The sequence below is a fragment of the Bombina bombina genome, chromosome 3 (assembly GCF_027579735.1).
Source record: "Bombina bombina isolate aBomBom1 chromosome 3, aBomBom1.pri, whole genome shotgun sequence".
In the NCBI taxonomy this organism is placed as follows: domain Eukaryota; kingdom Metazoa; phylum Chordata; class Amphibia; order Anura; family Bombinatoridae; genus Bombina; species Bombina bombina.
The window spans coordinates 714,988,182-715,005,688 of record NC_069501.1 but is presented as its reverse complement, the minus strand read 5'-3'; the positions used below and the strand labels follow the sequence as shown (position 1 = coordinate 715,005,688).

Here is a 17,507-nt window from a genome sequence, read left to right as displayed (position 1 = left end):
GCATCGCTCCTGACATGGACTTGAGTGATGGAAGCAGGCAGTGAAACTTGTCAACACTGATTGCTTAGGAGCTGTTTATGCGAGTCTGGATGCATTTGCAGAAAGACTCTCCCTGCATCTCCAGACTCTAACATTCATCAATGCTCTCACTGAGAGGCTGACAAGACTATTTAAAACTCCAGTCCCATTTCGACGGGTAGATACCCTTCATGAGGAACTACTCCGAATCTTCTGACACTTCTCTGCCAACCTCCTGTTACAAAAGGCAAAGAATGACTGTGATATGAGGGAAGTAGAGGGGGGGGGGGGTATTTAAGCCTTTGGCTGGGGTGTCTTTGCCTCCTCCTGGTGGCCAGGTTCAGTATTTCCCAACAGTAAGGAATGATGCCGTGGACTCGCCTCATATTCAGAAGGAAATGTCTCTTTTCTTCTCAAGTGCTCTGGTTGGCATGATTTTAAAAAGCATATCCTTCAAGCATTTTGTAGTGTACTTTTATTCATGTTAACATTATCTGAACAAAGAAATTGAATCTGTGTAAAAATCTAATGGGGCAGTTTTGAAGATCAGCTCATTGACGCCTGTAAATGTTAGATGCCTCACTATGCTCCCAAACATGATACAGGGACAAATAAATGTTCCTACTGGCCAGAGCAAAGTAATCATATTAACTGTTCTATAAAGTAAAAGCAAAATCATTTTACATGGTGCTTCTAGAACACAGATTTTGCACAACACAGGATGGAGATACAGAGTTAAACAAACCTAAACAAAAGCAATTTATGTGACTAAGTATGGTGATGGGTGTCAGCACTGCTACAAAAGCCACTTGTAAGAACTAATAATGATGGGGGGAAGAATGAGAGTCTTGAATTGAACAAAACGCACTTTTGTGCAAATCCATAATTCTAAAACAGGTCACAGCAACAGCTTCCATGAATTCAAAGATTACATTTTTATTGTAGTGAAGTAGTTCTGGGTGGGGGGACACAAATTGGTGCAGACTAGAAAAGTATAAAAGTGTATGCTTAAAGAAGGCTCTCTATATGTTTAAAGGGACAAGCAGGTGACACTGACAAGATGCACCAGCAAGCATTGAAAGATATGCATATATATATATGCTATGGTTATGGGTAGAAAATGTAATTTCTTACTTTTTTTATCTATACATTTGGATGTTGCTGAAGAAGTTCTAGAGAACTAAAAGGCTAATTAAATTTACCAAAAATTTAAATATAAACTATTTTTAAGCTCTATGTCCTCTACCAACTGCTTTGAAACTTTATATGCAGAAGAGGAACATAGCAGGGTGGATAGGATAGTCAAAACATTAAGATATAGCAGATTATATTTTGAGGATGATGTCCGTTTTAACAGAGGCAGCATGTAAAACTCTTTTCTTTCATGTAATTGGCAAGAGTCCATGAGCTAGTGACATATGGGATATACAATCCTACCAGGAGGGGCAAAGTTTCCCAAACCTCAAAATGCCTATAAATACACCCCTCACCACACCCACAATTCAGTTTTACAAACTTTGCCTCCTATGGAGGTGGTGAAGTAAGTTTGTGCTAAGATTTCTATGTTGATATGCGCTTCTCAGCATTGTTGAAGTCCGATTCCTCTCAGAGTACAGCGAATTTGAATACACTTATTTGAATACGATGATTTCCCTAACGGGTGTCTATTTCATGGGTTCTTTGTTATCGGTCGTAGAGATTCATCTCCTACCTCCCTTTTCAGATTGACGATATACTCTCAATTTACCATTACCTCTACTAATAACTGTTTTAGTAATGGTTTGGCTATCTGCTATATGTGGATGGGTGTCTTTGGTAAGTATGTTTTCATTACTTAAGACACTCTCAGCTATGGTTTGGCACTTTATGCATTTATATAAAGTTCTAAATATATGTATTGTACTTATATTTGCCATGAGTCCGGTTCATGTATTTCCTTCTGCAGACTGTCAGTTTCATATTTGGGAATGTAAACATTTTTAAGAAATGTATTTCTTACCTGGGGTTTAGTCTTTTTTCAATTGACTACTTCTTGTAATTGCGGGTATTAGGCCTGCGGGTGCGTCAAATGCTAAACTTTATTGCGTCACTCTTGGCGCGAAAAAAATTTTGGCGCGAAAAAGTACGTTTATGACGCAACTTCGTCATTTCCGGCGTCATACGTGACGCCGAGACCTTTCACACGGCGGCGTCATTAGTGACGCAAGTGTGTCATTTCCGGCCATTTTTGGTGCCAAAAAAGACTTTACGTTACGTTGTGCGTCATACTTGGCGCCAAATTTTTTTCATTATTTCAATAACCCTTGTTTGTTTGCCTCTTGCTTTTTGCTTTCAGAGGCCTATGCTATTGCATTTTTTCCCATTCCTGAAACTGTCATATAAGGAAATAGATAATTTTGCTTTATATGTTGGTTTTCCTCTTACATTGCGCAAGATGTTCCAATCTGATCTTGCCTCAGACTCTTTTACATCAATGGAAAGATCTGGTGCTGCAAAAGTACTAACGTTGATTTTAATTCAGCAACCAATCACTTGGAGCGGCCTTATATTTGAAGTGGGTGAGTGTATTGCTTTGTGACTTCTTGGAGTAGGAAGATACCCCTTGTACATATATAAAAAAAATATGGATGACCTCTGGGAGGTGCTTTTACCCACTCCTTTGGTTAAAAGGTCATATACCTACCCATACTGATATGGTTTCTATGAAAAGGTGGGATAAATTGCTTCAGTTCCTGTATAGCCAAGCTAGGACTTATTTGGTAGATTATCAACAAACAGGACTACTGAAGAACAGGATAAACTGATGTATCAGGCAGGACATTCGTAGAATATTACTTCAAACATGAGGAAATGAATGTATTAACATAAATCTGGCTTTCTTTCATATTTCTCTGGGTCTGTGGAAATTCTCTTTATAAGACTTTGTTATTAAATGGCACAAACATATTGAATTAATAACATATTGTAAACATGTGGCTGCCTTCAAATAGCTCAATGGAAGCTTTATTACAATTGTCCAATGAGCTCTTGCCTTAAAAGCTGAACCTATCTTCCTGAGCTGACATACAAAAGTAGTATGAAATAGTACTTCAAATCCATTTAGCCATATAAACCTTGGAAGCTGTTTATCACATTTAGGGATCACAATGGAGGTAAAAAATGGAATAAAAATGTCCAAATAGAATTAGTCTCTTAAAAAGAATACAAAATGTTGTGAAATGATGCTTCCTTGTCATTCTTGGGAAACAAAGAACATTTCTGCTAGTATTATTAATACAATAATTGACTATAAAAAAACAATTTGCCTTATATAAATCAAACTGTCCCTCATATAGAAATAAGAAATAGCATATTGACGTGCACAAGTAGGAATTATGGAACTGATTGAGAATACGGAATTAGATGTTTGAATGGCAACAGCTGTATGAGCTATAGGAACACTGACTGCATGCACCTCTGCTCCTTAATATCTGAAGTGTCAATAGTGGTATAAGCAAAAGTCAAAAAAGAAAAAATGGTTTTTCAGTTTATGTCTAGCAAAATCCTAGCACCCAAAGTAGTGTTTCCAGAAGCACAATCACAAACTTATAGGGCATTTAATAAGGGATGTAAATAAAGGAGGTTCATAGATGCAGAGGGACACATATAGTTGCACTAACTGAATTGCTTTATTTTCCCAAAAACTCTCATAAATAGAACATTTATAACCTTAAAGGGACACTGAACCCAATTTTTTTCTTTCATGATTCAGATAGAGCATGTAATTTTCAGCAACTTTCTAATTTACTCCTATTATCAATTTTTCTTCGTTCTCTTGCTATCTTTATTTGCATTTTTGGTTCAGCACTTATTTATTGGTCAGTTAAATCAATACACCAATCAGAGGATGAAGAAAATTTGATAATGAGTAAATTAGAAAGTTGCTTAAAATTGCATGCTCTATCTGAATCACGAAATAATAAAATTGGGTTCAGTGTCCCTTTAAGGCAGGGGTTATCAAATTTGCCAAGCCAGAGGTTTTGGAACTACATTTCCTATGATGCTCAGCCAGCTTAAAGTGTCTGAGAATCATGGAAAATCAGAGGTTTTGGAACTAGATTTTCCATGATTCTCAGACACTTTAAAAGCTGGCTGAGCATCATGGGAAATGTAGTTCCAAAACCTCTGGAGTGCCAATTGTGATCAACCCTGCATACCAGCTAGAGCAGTACAAGGAGCACTGAGTCACTGACCCTATTGGCTGTCACAAGCCATTTGAGTGTAGGATCTTATTGAAAGATGGACACACACACAAAAAACAAGACTCATGAGTCCAGTGATTATATGTAAGGACCCAGCAAGCCTAAAGATACCTAACTGTATGGATGCGTGGTGATCTGCTGTCTTCATGTGTACAACTTAAAGTTGGACCAGAATAAGTATGGACAACAGTATATAAGAGAAGAAAATAAATCTTGTAAATTTTTTTAACATTCTAATAATGCCACAAGACAATATATTATATCATCACAGAAATATGAAAGAATGATTTAACCAAAAATAGCAGCTTTCCATATCAAAATACACAGGCAAGTTTCTAAGTTCAAACAAACATGTAGGTCATGTTCACTTTAAGACTGTCACAGACAATAAGAAACTAAACATAACATCTACAGAGACATTCAATATTCCTCTGCATGATTCAAAACTCTACAACTGTGTAAAAGTCTTAAAGATTTCACAAAAAAATTCTGATTGATTATTAAGAATGAATTGACATAAAACAACATACCATTTTGTTGTTTATTTCATGGAAGTGAATTTCACAGACTTTTTCCACAACATCTTCATTTTCAAAGGTTACAAAGCCAAAACCTGAAAAATAAATATGTGCAGCTTATAGCAAACAAAACACAGAGAAACAAAAGAAACAGGGATAAAATAACTATAAGACCTATTATGTTACATAGTTTAGCACTAGAGGGTGAATACTGTGAACCAAAGAAGCATCACAAACAAATATTTTAAAAAAAATGACATAAGGATTTTCATTAAAATTTTCCAAACATTCTCCTTGAATAAATGTGTTGTTAAATATGTGTTTGTGAGGGATGCATGAGGAATGTGTACGTCACTAATATGGTAACAATTTATTACCGCTGCAGTAATATATATATATATTAGATAAGTTAACCTTAATGTGTGCTGGCACCTTCTCTGGTAGAGTCCGTGTACAACCTAATGTAGGGATTGGCGTCTCACAGGAAACTGGGAGGCACAGCTAGAGTTGCCAGGTGTACAGTATGTCATTTGGTTGTCTAGTTATATGGCTCCCACGGGCCTTAGATCTGATCTAGGATCCTATATGGGCATATAACTGACACAAGCTGAATGCGGTTTGGTACCATCCGAAGTCCATAGCTGGTAGGAGTTACATGACCATGGGGACTGTTACCTATTGCACTCACTGTGCAGCTCCTCACATTTACCTTCTGATTAATAAAGGTTTAGATTATTGTACTAATCAATAAATACATTTTTCTCCTGACTAAAAAAACTAAATGTGTGGCTGGCTGCTGACTACTCTGGTGGCCAGTAAAGATACCCTAAAGTTAAATATTCATACCCAATGAACCACTGCATTGTATTAGTTCTGCATACAAAATAAACAGTTTAAACCATTCAAAATTGTATTTTTGTTAGCACAATCTGCATTGCTTTGCAGGCTATGGACACTTCTTAAAAAGACTAAAGTATTTTATCTTCTCTGCTTTGTATGTGGGGCAGATATAAGCTAAAGCTAATGGGTAGCCAGTAGCAGGGTCAGTTTAAATTGTATAGAATGATCTGCAGCCACTCTGGGAGCAGTGGGCAAACTATATTTCTCAGAGTTCAATATCCGAAAAAGCAGGCAAAATAAAATACATTGCAAAGTGGTTTTACTACACATAATACCTAATATCATAGGGAATTACATTTTGAGTTGAATAGTTCCTTAAAGTGTCTTATAAATGTGTCTGTTACTCTCCTAATGTACTTCTGAGATTTATAAGACATCCTTGATTTATTAAGTATATAACCCAGACTTCCCAAATAACTCCATTCACGATATTAAAAAAAAAAAAGTATTTATAGTCAACATTATGCCATGTACATACTAAAAAAGTTAAGTTGTAAGAGAAAACAATAGCAAAATTATTTTGTATTTTCAAGAGTTGTTTTTATGTAAAATTGTGCTTTGTCCCACACTCCCTAGAGATGCCACAAAAAAAACAAATTCTGTAACCTAGGTTTTAAAAGTGATGCAAGTTACCTAAACAAGTAATATATTTGCAGGTTAAAGAATTTGCTTTTTGACCTCTCTAGGGAAGGTGGGAGAAGCGCAATTGTAAATAAAATCAAGCAGTGTTTATGGTGTCCTTATAAAAGTTTCAGACAGCACATTTTTATTAAACACTGCAAATCATATCCTGATACTAGTATTCAAATAAAGTGAATAAAACACAGAGCCGTTTCTAGCTTAATATACCACAGATTAAAAAAACAAACACATTTTCTTATCTTTGTGGAAGAATGGAGAAAAGTTAATGAGTTAATCTAATGCACACAACTGCGTTTATTGGTTTGTATGTCCCTTAAAGCTAAAGGTGTTTTCTTGACAATTTTTTCTAAGGGTCAGGAGACACAGTGGCTAGTGGCTATGCTCTCTCAGGGAAACAGACAGTGTAATGAGAAGTGAGCATGGAATCAGAGCAGGTCTGCACTTGTCTTTGAACATCCTGATGTAGTCAACCCTAAGGGTCAGCTAGCATCCGGAGATGGTTTTTGTCCCTTTCTTCCTGAATTACTTCCTCTAATACCTCATCAGGACATCCTGGGGCCTTTATGAAGCCATTAAAGTTTGAGGCCTATGATCTCACCACTCATCTCCCTCTCCAATGCTGCATCAAAAAGAAGCAGGATTTGGCCCAGTTAAAGGCTGTTTGATGCCTGCTGCCTGCCCGTCAGCTATGCAGCGTATTTACTCAGCCAGGCCCTGGATCTGCCAGACAAAGCCACATGGAAAGGCTTTTGGCAGTCAGCTCCAGCTCTGAGTATCGATTCCCTCTTAAAATCAACACACTGTCATTTTCCTAACAACTGCTCAATACTTAAACAAATAACTCATGAGAAAAAAAATGCATATAGGCTCCTAAAGGCAGCCCGAAGCTTACTGAAACAGCCAACCATTTGAGAAAAAGCGAACGCTCACATTTAAATACAGCATTATGCACAAGCGTAGGGAACTGTTTTGCTAGGCAAAGCCAGTCTTCTCAGCTGAGATTGTGATTATTCGATCAAAAGAATGATTCATTCATGCTAAGGACTCTGGGGTACAACTGCTTTGAGGAATCAGCCAATATATTTGCAAATGACTGAGAATAAAACTAGTATACACATTAGATATTTCCCATTTTCACAAAGAATTTGACAGCTGATAAGATCAGATTGCCTCATCTAGTCTGCCTATTTTTCTATCAACTCCATATCACCAAAACACTTTTTTTATTTCTATCTGTATTTTCTATAGTCAGGATATTATGATGTCTATCCCAATATAAAAAAGTTTAGAATTTTCAGTTACCTACATCTCCAACCAATAGCAGCCAGTTTTTCAATTTGTGTCAACACAGACCAAGCGCAACATATGTTTATTAACTTTGTATTAAATACAATCTGTTAGCCCTTTGGAGCAGAGCCCCCCCGAAGTAATTTGTTACATGTGTTTCTTTTTTTTTTTTTTTACCATGAATCATATATATCACTGCTGATGCACCCAATTAATAAATAATTTAAAGTTGCTTTACAAACAATAACAATACCAAAATGGTTAACCCTTTCATGACAATACTTATTTGTTACATCGGAACAAAGATCCGATGTAAACAAATAAGAAAACATTTAAATCACACAATTGTTCATGCGATTGTGTGATTTTAATGATGGGATCGGGTCAGGGAGGAGTGCCTATGACGCTAGGCACGCCCTCCAGCCTGCGATCTTATATAGGAAGCCATTATGGCATCAGTACAGCCAAACGGCTAGGAAGTTCCATGCTGTCCTTATGGCGCTAAAGCCCAGCGCGGTTAGGATGGCATGGAACGTCCTAACAGCAGGAAGGGGTTAATCATTTTGGCTGAGGTAGATTGAATTGCTTTTACCTTTACTAAAATGTCAACAGTTGCAAATGAGACAAGAAATGGAGGGCATACGGATTAGGAATATTGAAGCAACAATTTCGCTATATGCAGATGATATGCTCCTCTTTGTAAGAAACCCCCATACTTCTATCTCCAAAATAATGACCTACATAGAGAATATTGGCAGTTTCTCATGACTGAAAATTAATATTGACAAGTCAGAACTCCTATGGCTGAATAAGAGTAAAAAGCAATGATTGAGGGCGTGGGCGCTCAAAGAAGTTTCGATACCATTCATGTATTTGGCCATTCAATTGGCAAAACGTCTGCACACTTGGTGACAGTTGAATATTTCTCTAGTCAAAACCAAGGCAGAAAGTACTTTGAAAAGCTGGGTATACCTCCCTTTGACTTTGTCAGGGAGAATAGGGCTAATAAAAATGATTATATGTCCTGCAAACACTCGGTTTATTAATAACTAAGAGCATATTATTCATTTATATGGCAAAATAGAAAGAGGAGAATTTGGCTCTCGAAACTATTCAATTCTCCTCAGGGGTGGAAGTACCATTGGTTGCAGCAGGTGCGGTGGCACCAGGGCCCAAGTGCTGGGGGGGGGCCATATCAGCCAGTCTATATATATGCGTGTGCAGAATATGCACAATTCTAATGCAGGGGAGCCTTTTATTAGTGCAGGTTGCAGGTCCATCTATCTATCCTCTAAATCATTTATGAAACATCATGAATATTACTACTATTGCTAACTACTAAGTTACCTTTGGGGGGCTCAAAACATTTTTTTTCACCAGGGTCCTCTGTTGAGTAGGTCCGCTACTGATTCTCCTGTGAAGGGGGGTTTAAATGACCAAATACCCAGAGGTATAATTGGACAGCCGTAGCAAAAATAGCATTAAACTGGGTAATGGAGTCTGACTACTTTACTAGTATAAGAGACGTGGATTACACCAATTTCGTTGGGGTACTTACCTAGACTGCTTAACCGCATAAAAGACAATTGGCTATTTAAGGGACCCATATTGGCCTGGAAAAAAATATCTGAGTTGTGGGGGTGATTAGCTTTCATTTTAAATTACTTCAGTTTCATATGAATTTGGACTTCATTCCAGGTCTTACCCCTGGCCTCTTTAAACAGTGGGCCTCCTGGGGTTTAGTGACAGTAGATCAATTGGTTGATTGCTCTAAAAGATATAGTCTCACTTTTGAACAGCTAAAAGAAAAATGTGATATCCCAAGGCAACATTATTTGCATATTTGTAGGCTCACCTGTTAATTAGAGGTGTCCTTCTAGGGAGGGTCTCATTGGGATGCCTTATACTCCCTGTATGAACAGGGCCTTAGATCTATTTAGCTGATGCATGAAACATTACATGCAACTAGAGGCGATTCTATGTTACATAGATATCTAACCAGTGGGAGAAGGCAGGTTATCCAGAAGTTACAGCAGAAGCCATGATTCAGAGTTTTAAGAGGGTTAGGGCTGATACTTTTTGTTAAAAATCTTCACCCCCCAGTCCATCCCTCATACACATTATGTGGAATTGTCCTAAGATTTCCAGATTTTGGGAGATGGTTGATTATTGTTTAAAAAAAAAATATGCAAAACGTATGTGACTATATCATGAATAGTGGCACTGTTACTGAGGGACGGTGAAGCAGATAATTATGCCAAACTTCTTAACATTGTACTGTTAATTGCTAGGAGACTTATATTGTCACTTTGGCTGGCTGTGACACCCCCAATGATTAAAGCTTTGAAGAATCATATTAGGGCTGGGCGATATGGGCAAAAAAACAATTACGATTTTTTTGAAAAAACCCCTGCAATTGCGATTTTCTTATAAATGACTATAACACCTTCATTTTGAATTCTAAAGTTTATTTAACACTACAGAATCTTAATGTACATGTTTCTCAATGTCCAATACACTCTTGGAGCCTAAAAATACAAACCACAAAATAGTTAAAATAAAATTTGCTGCCTGTGATGTGATTAAATAGTAGCCACTAGCCAGTTATTAGGTCTTATGACACGCAACATTGTCATGTTTTCTTGGACAGTCATTCTAACAGTGGACAGTGGTATGATTAACAAATGAAGCAGTATAAGCCACATACACACAATTATATTTATATATATATATATATATATATATATATACACTGTATATATATATATATATATATATATATATATATATATATATATATATATATATATATATATACACATATATATATATATATATATACACTGTATATATATATATATATATATATATATATATATATATATATATATATATATATATATACACTGCATACATACACATATATAATATACATGCATACATACATACACATATATAATATACAATCACATACACAGTTGCACACAGATATATATATATATATATATATATATATATATATATATATATATATATAAAAAAATTGTAGATACAATTAAGTTAACCCAGTAGCAGAGGGGACTGCAGTTTTAGCCTTTATGGGAGCTGTGGGGTTAACTGCATCTGCTATGTATTTGAGCCGTTTCTCAGAGGAGCAGGAGATTGTGTGAGAGGTTCCATAATGTTTACATACCCTAAGTTTCAGACTGCAGACATCCCTAGGGGGAAATATAAGTAAGTGGCTTTCTCTCCTGTTCATTCCTGCATGGGCTCTGCTTTTAGATTTCTAGATTGATCGGCTGCTTATGAGAACAGAAAGTGAAACTAAAAACAGCCATTTTACAAATGTGTGCTAAAAGCAACCACTAGATGGAGCTGGTTTGCAAGAAATCACAAACAAATCAATAATACAGCCACTTCTGAGGATTTTTTTTATTTAGCAAAAAATCGCAAACTCTCGCGGTTTTAAAATTGCCGCGATGAATCGCGGTTTTAAATCGCATATGCAATTGATCATGCAGCCCTAAATCATATTTATAAACAATTGAGGATAGAACAGGTGGATGTGAACGTGGATATCCCCACCTGCAGAAATATTTTTTTCCTCAAATAGGAGGAACTTATATGCATGCTACCGACCACACTGCAACACTATATAGTAGCACCCTTCTCTTCCTCTGGGTTTATATTAGATGAGCAATTAAGTGGAAAGTGGGGTTTTCTGACAGACTAGGAGGAAGGGAGAAGGGCATGTGATTCCTTAGGAAGTGTCAATTGGTCTTATCATGGAAATGTCTTTAGATGGACACTATCTGCTGAGCACAAGTGCTTTAAATGGTTTCAATGATTGAAATTTGTCTTTTGAATGTTGTATTAATATTGGAATGCAATATAGAAAATGTAGAGCTTGTTGTTTTTATGTACATCACTGATCATATACCATTGTATCTTATTTATGTAAGGTATATTTTCAAATGTCAGAGCATCAGATTTTGATCATACAATGGCATTGTCTGTTGTATTTCTCTTGCACCATTGTTTCAAGCGTCTATTATATATAGATTTAAAAAAAAAAAAAAATAACAGTTAAAGGGACATTCTACTACAAAAAGTAAAAATGAGCTATATTTTGTTGGGTTTTTCATTGTTGTTAACCCCTGCTAAAATAAAGAAATACACTTAAATATATATATATATATTTATCCAATGAATCCGATCAATTTATATATCATAAGTTTGTATCTAATTGTACAATACTTTCATTCTCTTATGAGGTAACAGGTAGGCAGTATGCCCTGTACTGTACTACTGGTTAGTTATAATTACACTTCCCTCTTACTAGTTTTAAACCTTGCATATACTCTGTACTACCAAACTCAATATAATAAAATATTGCTGTAGGTAGCTTTACCTACTCTGTACATTGCATAATATATGCAGAAATGTATGGTGGCCCAAGGGGGAGGCAGATAACCACACGCTCATTAAAGGGACATGAAACCCAACATTTTTCTTTCATGATTCAGATAGAGAATATCATTTTAAACAACTTTCCAATTTACTTCTATTATTTAATTTGCTTCCTTCTCTTGTTATCCTTTGCTGAAAGGTTTATCTAGGCAAGCTCAGGAGCAGCAGATAACCTAGGTTCTAGCTGTTGATTGGTGGCTGCATATATTTGCCAATAAGTCATTGGCTCACCCAGTGTGTTCAGTTAGAAACCAGTAGTGCATTGCGGCTCTTTCAACAAATGATACCAAGAGAATGAAACAAATTAGATAATAGGAGTAAATTAGAAAGTTGTTTAAAATTGTATTCTCTATCTGAATCATGAAAGAAAAAAATGTAGGTTTCATGTCCCTTTAAGGTAGCCACAGGAAAAAAGAATACCTAGGAATGTGATGAGGTGTTTCACGTGAATTAACTCATAGGTGATACAGTGCACTGTAAATGCCACTGGACCAAGAGAGCTTTGTAGAGGGAATATAATATACTGCATTAGATAATGCCAGCTTAGGGGGGGGGGGGTGCAATAGGATACATGCACATTGTGATGATAGCAGGGTTTAATCTCTTATACAGATGTTGAGGTTAACTGACCAAGGTACAATTAGCTGTGGTGAGAGTTATCACATGACTGAAATAATCTGCACAAATGTCATATGCAGAACATGGACTTTCATACAATATGTTCCCTAGGCCCAATTCTAAAAATACTGGCTGCACTGATAAAGTAATAGCAGAATGGCAATCATAGCTGCAGTCACTACATAACTCTTAAGAGGACAGAACACTTTGAGACACAAAATGTGTAGTGAAACAATCTTGCAGTAGTAGGCTGACCATATTGCCGCTTTAAAAAGGGACACATATGAAAAATACATATGTCAGGGCTGTTTTCAGGGCTGTTTAAAGAAATGGTTTTGTATAAGAACCCTCACATATGTATTTTTCATATGTGTTCCTTCTTAAAGCGGCAATATTGTCAGCCTATGCAGTAGGCTTTCATTATTTATTTTGTCCTCTTTTCCTGTAATGTAACATTGCAAATTATTGGGTATTACAGTTCCTGGAAGAATTACAGACTCTAAACCTCATAAGCTTAAAAGGACAGTGTACACCAGTTTTAATATAACTGCAGATACTGAAATAAAAATCCAGTATAAAACCATTTAAAAAACGTATTTAAAAGCTCCCAATTTAGCACTGTTGATGAGGTTAGGCTGGGAAACCCACTAAATGGGCTGATAAAGTGACACCCCCTCACCTGCATACGAAAATACCCATTATACAACCAGGAGTCTGTATACATCAGTATACATCTAAAACTTTGGGGTTTGGTTAGGAGTCAGTAAATCAGCACAATGTTATTTAAAAATAAGCAAAACTATACATTTTTATAAAAAACCCTTTAACACTGCTGTATTTGACGCAACCTTTATTTGCTTACTCTGGTAAATTGTTTAGCATTCAGCAGAAAAAATAAGGGAAACGCATTACTTCATGAAGATAAACTCTGCACTGATTTATTCAATATTTAAAAAACTAAAATAATTTTAAAAGTTTTTATTTATGCATTGCAATTATTTATAATATGTCCCTTTAATAAGTACTAAACAGTAACTTCTGACATTAATATTTTTTTTCTATAAGTATAATTTTACATCCAGAACCCTGTGTAGCCAAACAGCCCTCGAGCTAAAATGTACCTTTATAAAATTAGCATCTCACCAGAGAGGACAGCTTTAGATTATCGAGCCATAAAACAAGACTGCCAGGAATGCATCATCCTAGCAAGCGAGGTAGGAAGGTGAACTGCGTACGAGGTAGGAAGGTGAACTGCGTACGAGGCAGTAACCTGCAATCCTCATTCACAGAAGCAGAACATGCATTGTTATTTTTTAAAGCAAGAAAGATATATTAGCTCTTTTAATAGAGAGACACTTTTTTTTACCATTTATAAGGCAGTGGAACACATTAGCAATGGTTATTTTGAACAAAGGAAGGAACCGGTTTTCACATTTTTATTCATATTTTTAAAGCTTAAACAATAGTGTTATTTTAAAAGCTTCCTAATCTGGATAGACAATAAACTGTCCCTTTAATTAATGTCACAACCCATGCATCAAATCATTTACATATGCCATGTTTAATTGTTTTTTAGCCACAGCAACACACTACTTTTCTATTTCACCAAAACACAGCTGTAATTCCTGCTAAACAGTAACAGCATTCAGTGTGGTACTCCTATAACATTTTTCACATTTTTTTTTCTTTGTGATATTTGGTATATTTATTGTAATTCAGTGTGGTACTCCTATAACAAACGCACATATCTGGGCTGGCAGAAGCCTGACAGCTGCTGGCTGTACTGTTTATTATGGCCAGAAGGTGGTGCTGTAGAGTTCCCAAGCAGTTCCTGCTTTTGTGTGTTGGTGATTATGCTTGCTTACTTCATGTGTATGTTTATGTGATGCACAGCATATGGTGCGTAGGAAGCTTGGTGGGGAATGTGTATATATATATATATATATATATATATAATGCACATGTACAAACATACAGTATATATTGTAACTCATTAGCATTCTGGTGTTTGACATGAGCATTCTTCATGGTGCCCTCTCTCATCTTGCTACAGCAGAATAAGCATTTTCCTCCCAGGCTAACATTTGCCAAGCAGTTCTGAAGTTCATTTTTGCCTTTGGTAAAGTACAAGTTGCTCCCTTGATGCATTTCTTTCTCATCTCAATAGTCTGCCCAGACCCTTTTCCTTTGTGGGTCTTTGTGCTACTAGAATGATTAATGTAATAACCTTCACAAAGACTTTAAAATGTGAATGTAAAAACAAAAACAAAAAATGGTTAGGAATATATATCAGTGTATGAACGAATACAAGAAGTGTGTATAAAAAAATAATAATAAAAAGGTAGATCCAGGCTTATTTCCAAAGGTAAAATTCCTTTATTTATTCCAAATTCAAACAAAAGAATCAACACATAGGCGTGTGTATAAAACAGCTCGGTCTTACGCGTTTCGACAGAACAAGTACGCCTTAATCATTGACCATCAATGAAGTGTGTATGTATATGTTTGTTTAGAGCCAATAATTAAAGGGATACTAAACCCAATGTTTTTCTTTTCATGATTCAGATAGAGAATGCAATTTTAAGCAACTTTCTAATTTACTGCTATTATCATTTTTTCTTTGTTCTTGTGCTATCTTTCTCTGAAAAAAAAGCAGGAATGTAAAGCTTAAGAGCCGGCCCATTTTAGGTTCAGCACCCTGGATAGCGCTTGCTTATTGGTGGCTATCAAAATCATTAAAGAAAAAAATCTGGGTTTAGTATCCCTTCATATTGTAACTAGGCAATAAGCCTGCTCAAAGGGCAGTCTATGTTTAAAAAATGCAAACCCCCAAGCTACAGTTACAAAAAATAAAAAAAAGTAAAATTACAGAAAAAAAATAAACAAAGCTATCCAAAATAAAAAATGTAAACCTAAACTAATACCCCTTTAAAAATAAAAAATCCCCCCCCCCCCACACCAAATCTAATACTAAACTACCAATAGCTGTTGAGGACTGCCGCTGAGGATCCAGGCATCGAAACACAGCTCCGCTCTCCGTTCTGCGCCGCCTTCACTCTAGATGAAGATAGAAGATGATGGATCCATCTGGAAGAAGACCTTCTCCGCCGGACTTCAGGAACATTGGGTACCTATTTGGGGCTTAGGTTTAGGCTTCTTTTTTTTTTGGATGGTGTTTTTTTTCTTTTTTAGATTAGGGTTTTTTTGGGCTTGAAAAAGAGCTGATTGCCCAATGTCCATACAAATGCCCCTTTAGGAAGAATGGGTAGTTTAGTTTTTTTTAGTGTTAGGTTTTAGTGTTAGTTTAGGTGTTAGTGTTAGGTTTGTTTATTCTGTGGATTAGGTGGTGGGGGTTTTTTACTGTTAGGGGAGACTTAGTATTTTTTAGAGGTAAAAGAGCTGTTTAACTTAGGGCAATGCCCTACAAAAGGCCCTTTTAAGGGCTATTTGTACATTAGTATTAGATTAGGGGGTGTTTTTATTGGGGGGCATTTTTATTTTCATAGGGATTAGCTATAATTTTTTTTTTTTTCATTTTGTTTATTTTTTCTGTAATGTTAGACTTTTATTTTTGATAATTTTCGATTCTTTTTTGTAATTTAATGTTAGGTTTTATTTAAGTGTAACTTAGTATTGGGGTTAATTTAGGGGGTGTTAGGTTAGGGGGCTTAGTAATTAAATTAGTTATTTGCATTGTGGGGGGTTGGCGGTTTAGGAGTTAATAGGTTAATTGAGATGTGGGGGTTTGGCGTTTTAGGGGTTAGTAGGTTAATTAGGTTTATTGTGATGTGAGGGTTGGCGGTTAAGGGGTTAATATTTTAATTGTGTTATTTGCAGATTAGGGGTTAATAACTTTATTATTTTGCGATCTGGGGGTTGACGGTTTAGGTGTTTGTTAATACTTCGTGCGGGAGGTTAGTTTTTTTTTTGTTATACTTCGTGCAGGCGGTTACGTGTTTTTTATTTATTTTTTGCGGCCAGTTATGTGTTTTTTCGATATTTCGTGCATGCGGTTGCATTTTTTTTTTTTTAAGGCTTCGTGTTTGCCAACACTGCATCCAGGTGGATTCTGAAAATGACAGGATTCTTTCACCACCCTGACATTTTCGGAATCCACCAGGACGCGTTACAAACGCGATTATAGTATAGTTAGAATATAACTCCAATTGCAAAGGAACTTTAAGCATCCAGTCAAGATGCAAGTCTTGGGACTTGCAAGAGAGCGTGCATATAGCATGTGCAGTCACAGGCACTTTATCAGATTCCAGTAAAATCCCATGAGATCATGAAGCCGATTACAGATTACGTTATTTAAGATATGAGTTTCATGTCCCTTTAACACATTTTTTTAACGAATTCATGCTATATGTCAGTAATAAACCTTTATGTGTTGATGTATATTATGTATTTGTAACAAGCAACTTTTCTTTAATACTCCATTAAGGGCCAGATTACGAGTGGTTCTAACAGTTATGCAACAAGCGAAAAGGGGTTTATCAATCTTGTTACAAGTTGAAAGTAAACACGAATGCGTGAGCGCAATCAGGATTTACGCTAGAATGATTGCTGTGCCCTCAGAGATATGGTTATCTGTTTCGTGAAACAAAAAAGTGGCACAAAACTCATCAAAACATACACACACTCATAACAACACTGCTTTAACATAGAGGTACATACATGTACATGTATACATAAGTATATGTATGTATATATATATATCTATATATGTATTTATATGTGTATAGAAATACACATAAATACATATGTACACCCATATACAGATATACATATTAGGGCTGCACGATTGATCAAA

At 36.0% G+C, this 17,507-nt stretch overlaps 1 protein-coding gene across 2 annotated transcripts in view; it reads right to left on the bottom strand.

Moving 5' to 3' along the window:
• MSI2 (musashi RNA binding protein 2) overlaps window positions 1–17,507 on the bottom strand; it is a 986,805-nt gene that overhangs the window by 301,062 nt on the left and 668,236 nt on the right. For both annotated transcript variants that reach the window (XM_053707533.1, XM_053707534.1), the window contains exon 8: window positions 4,790–4,872. In XM_053707533.1, the coding sequence (XP_053563508.1) occupies window positions 4,790–4,872 (83 nt within the window). The remainder of the gene's footprint in view (window positions 1–4,789; window positions 4,873–17,507) is intronic.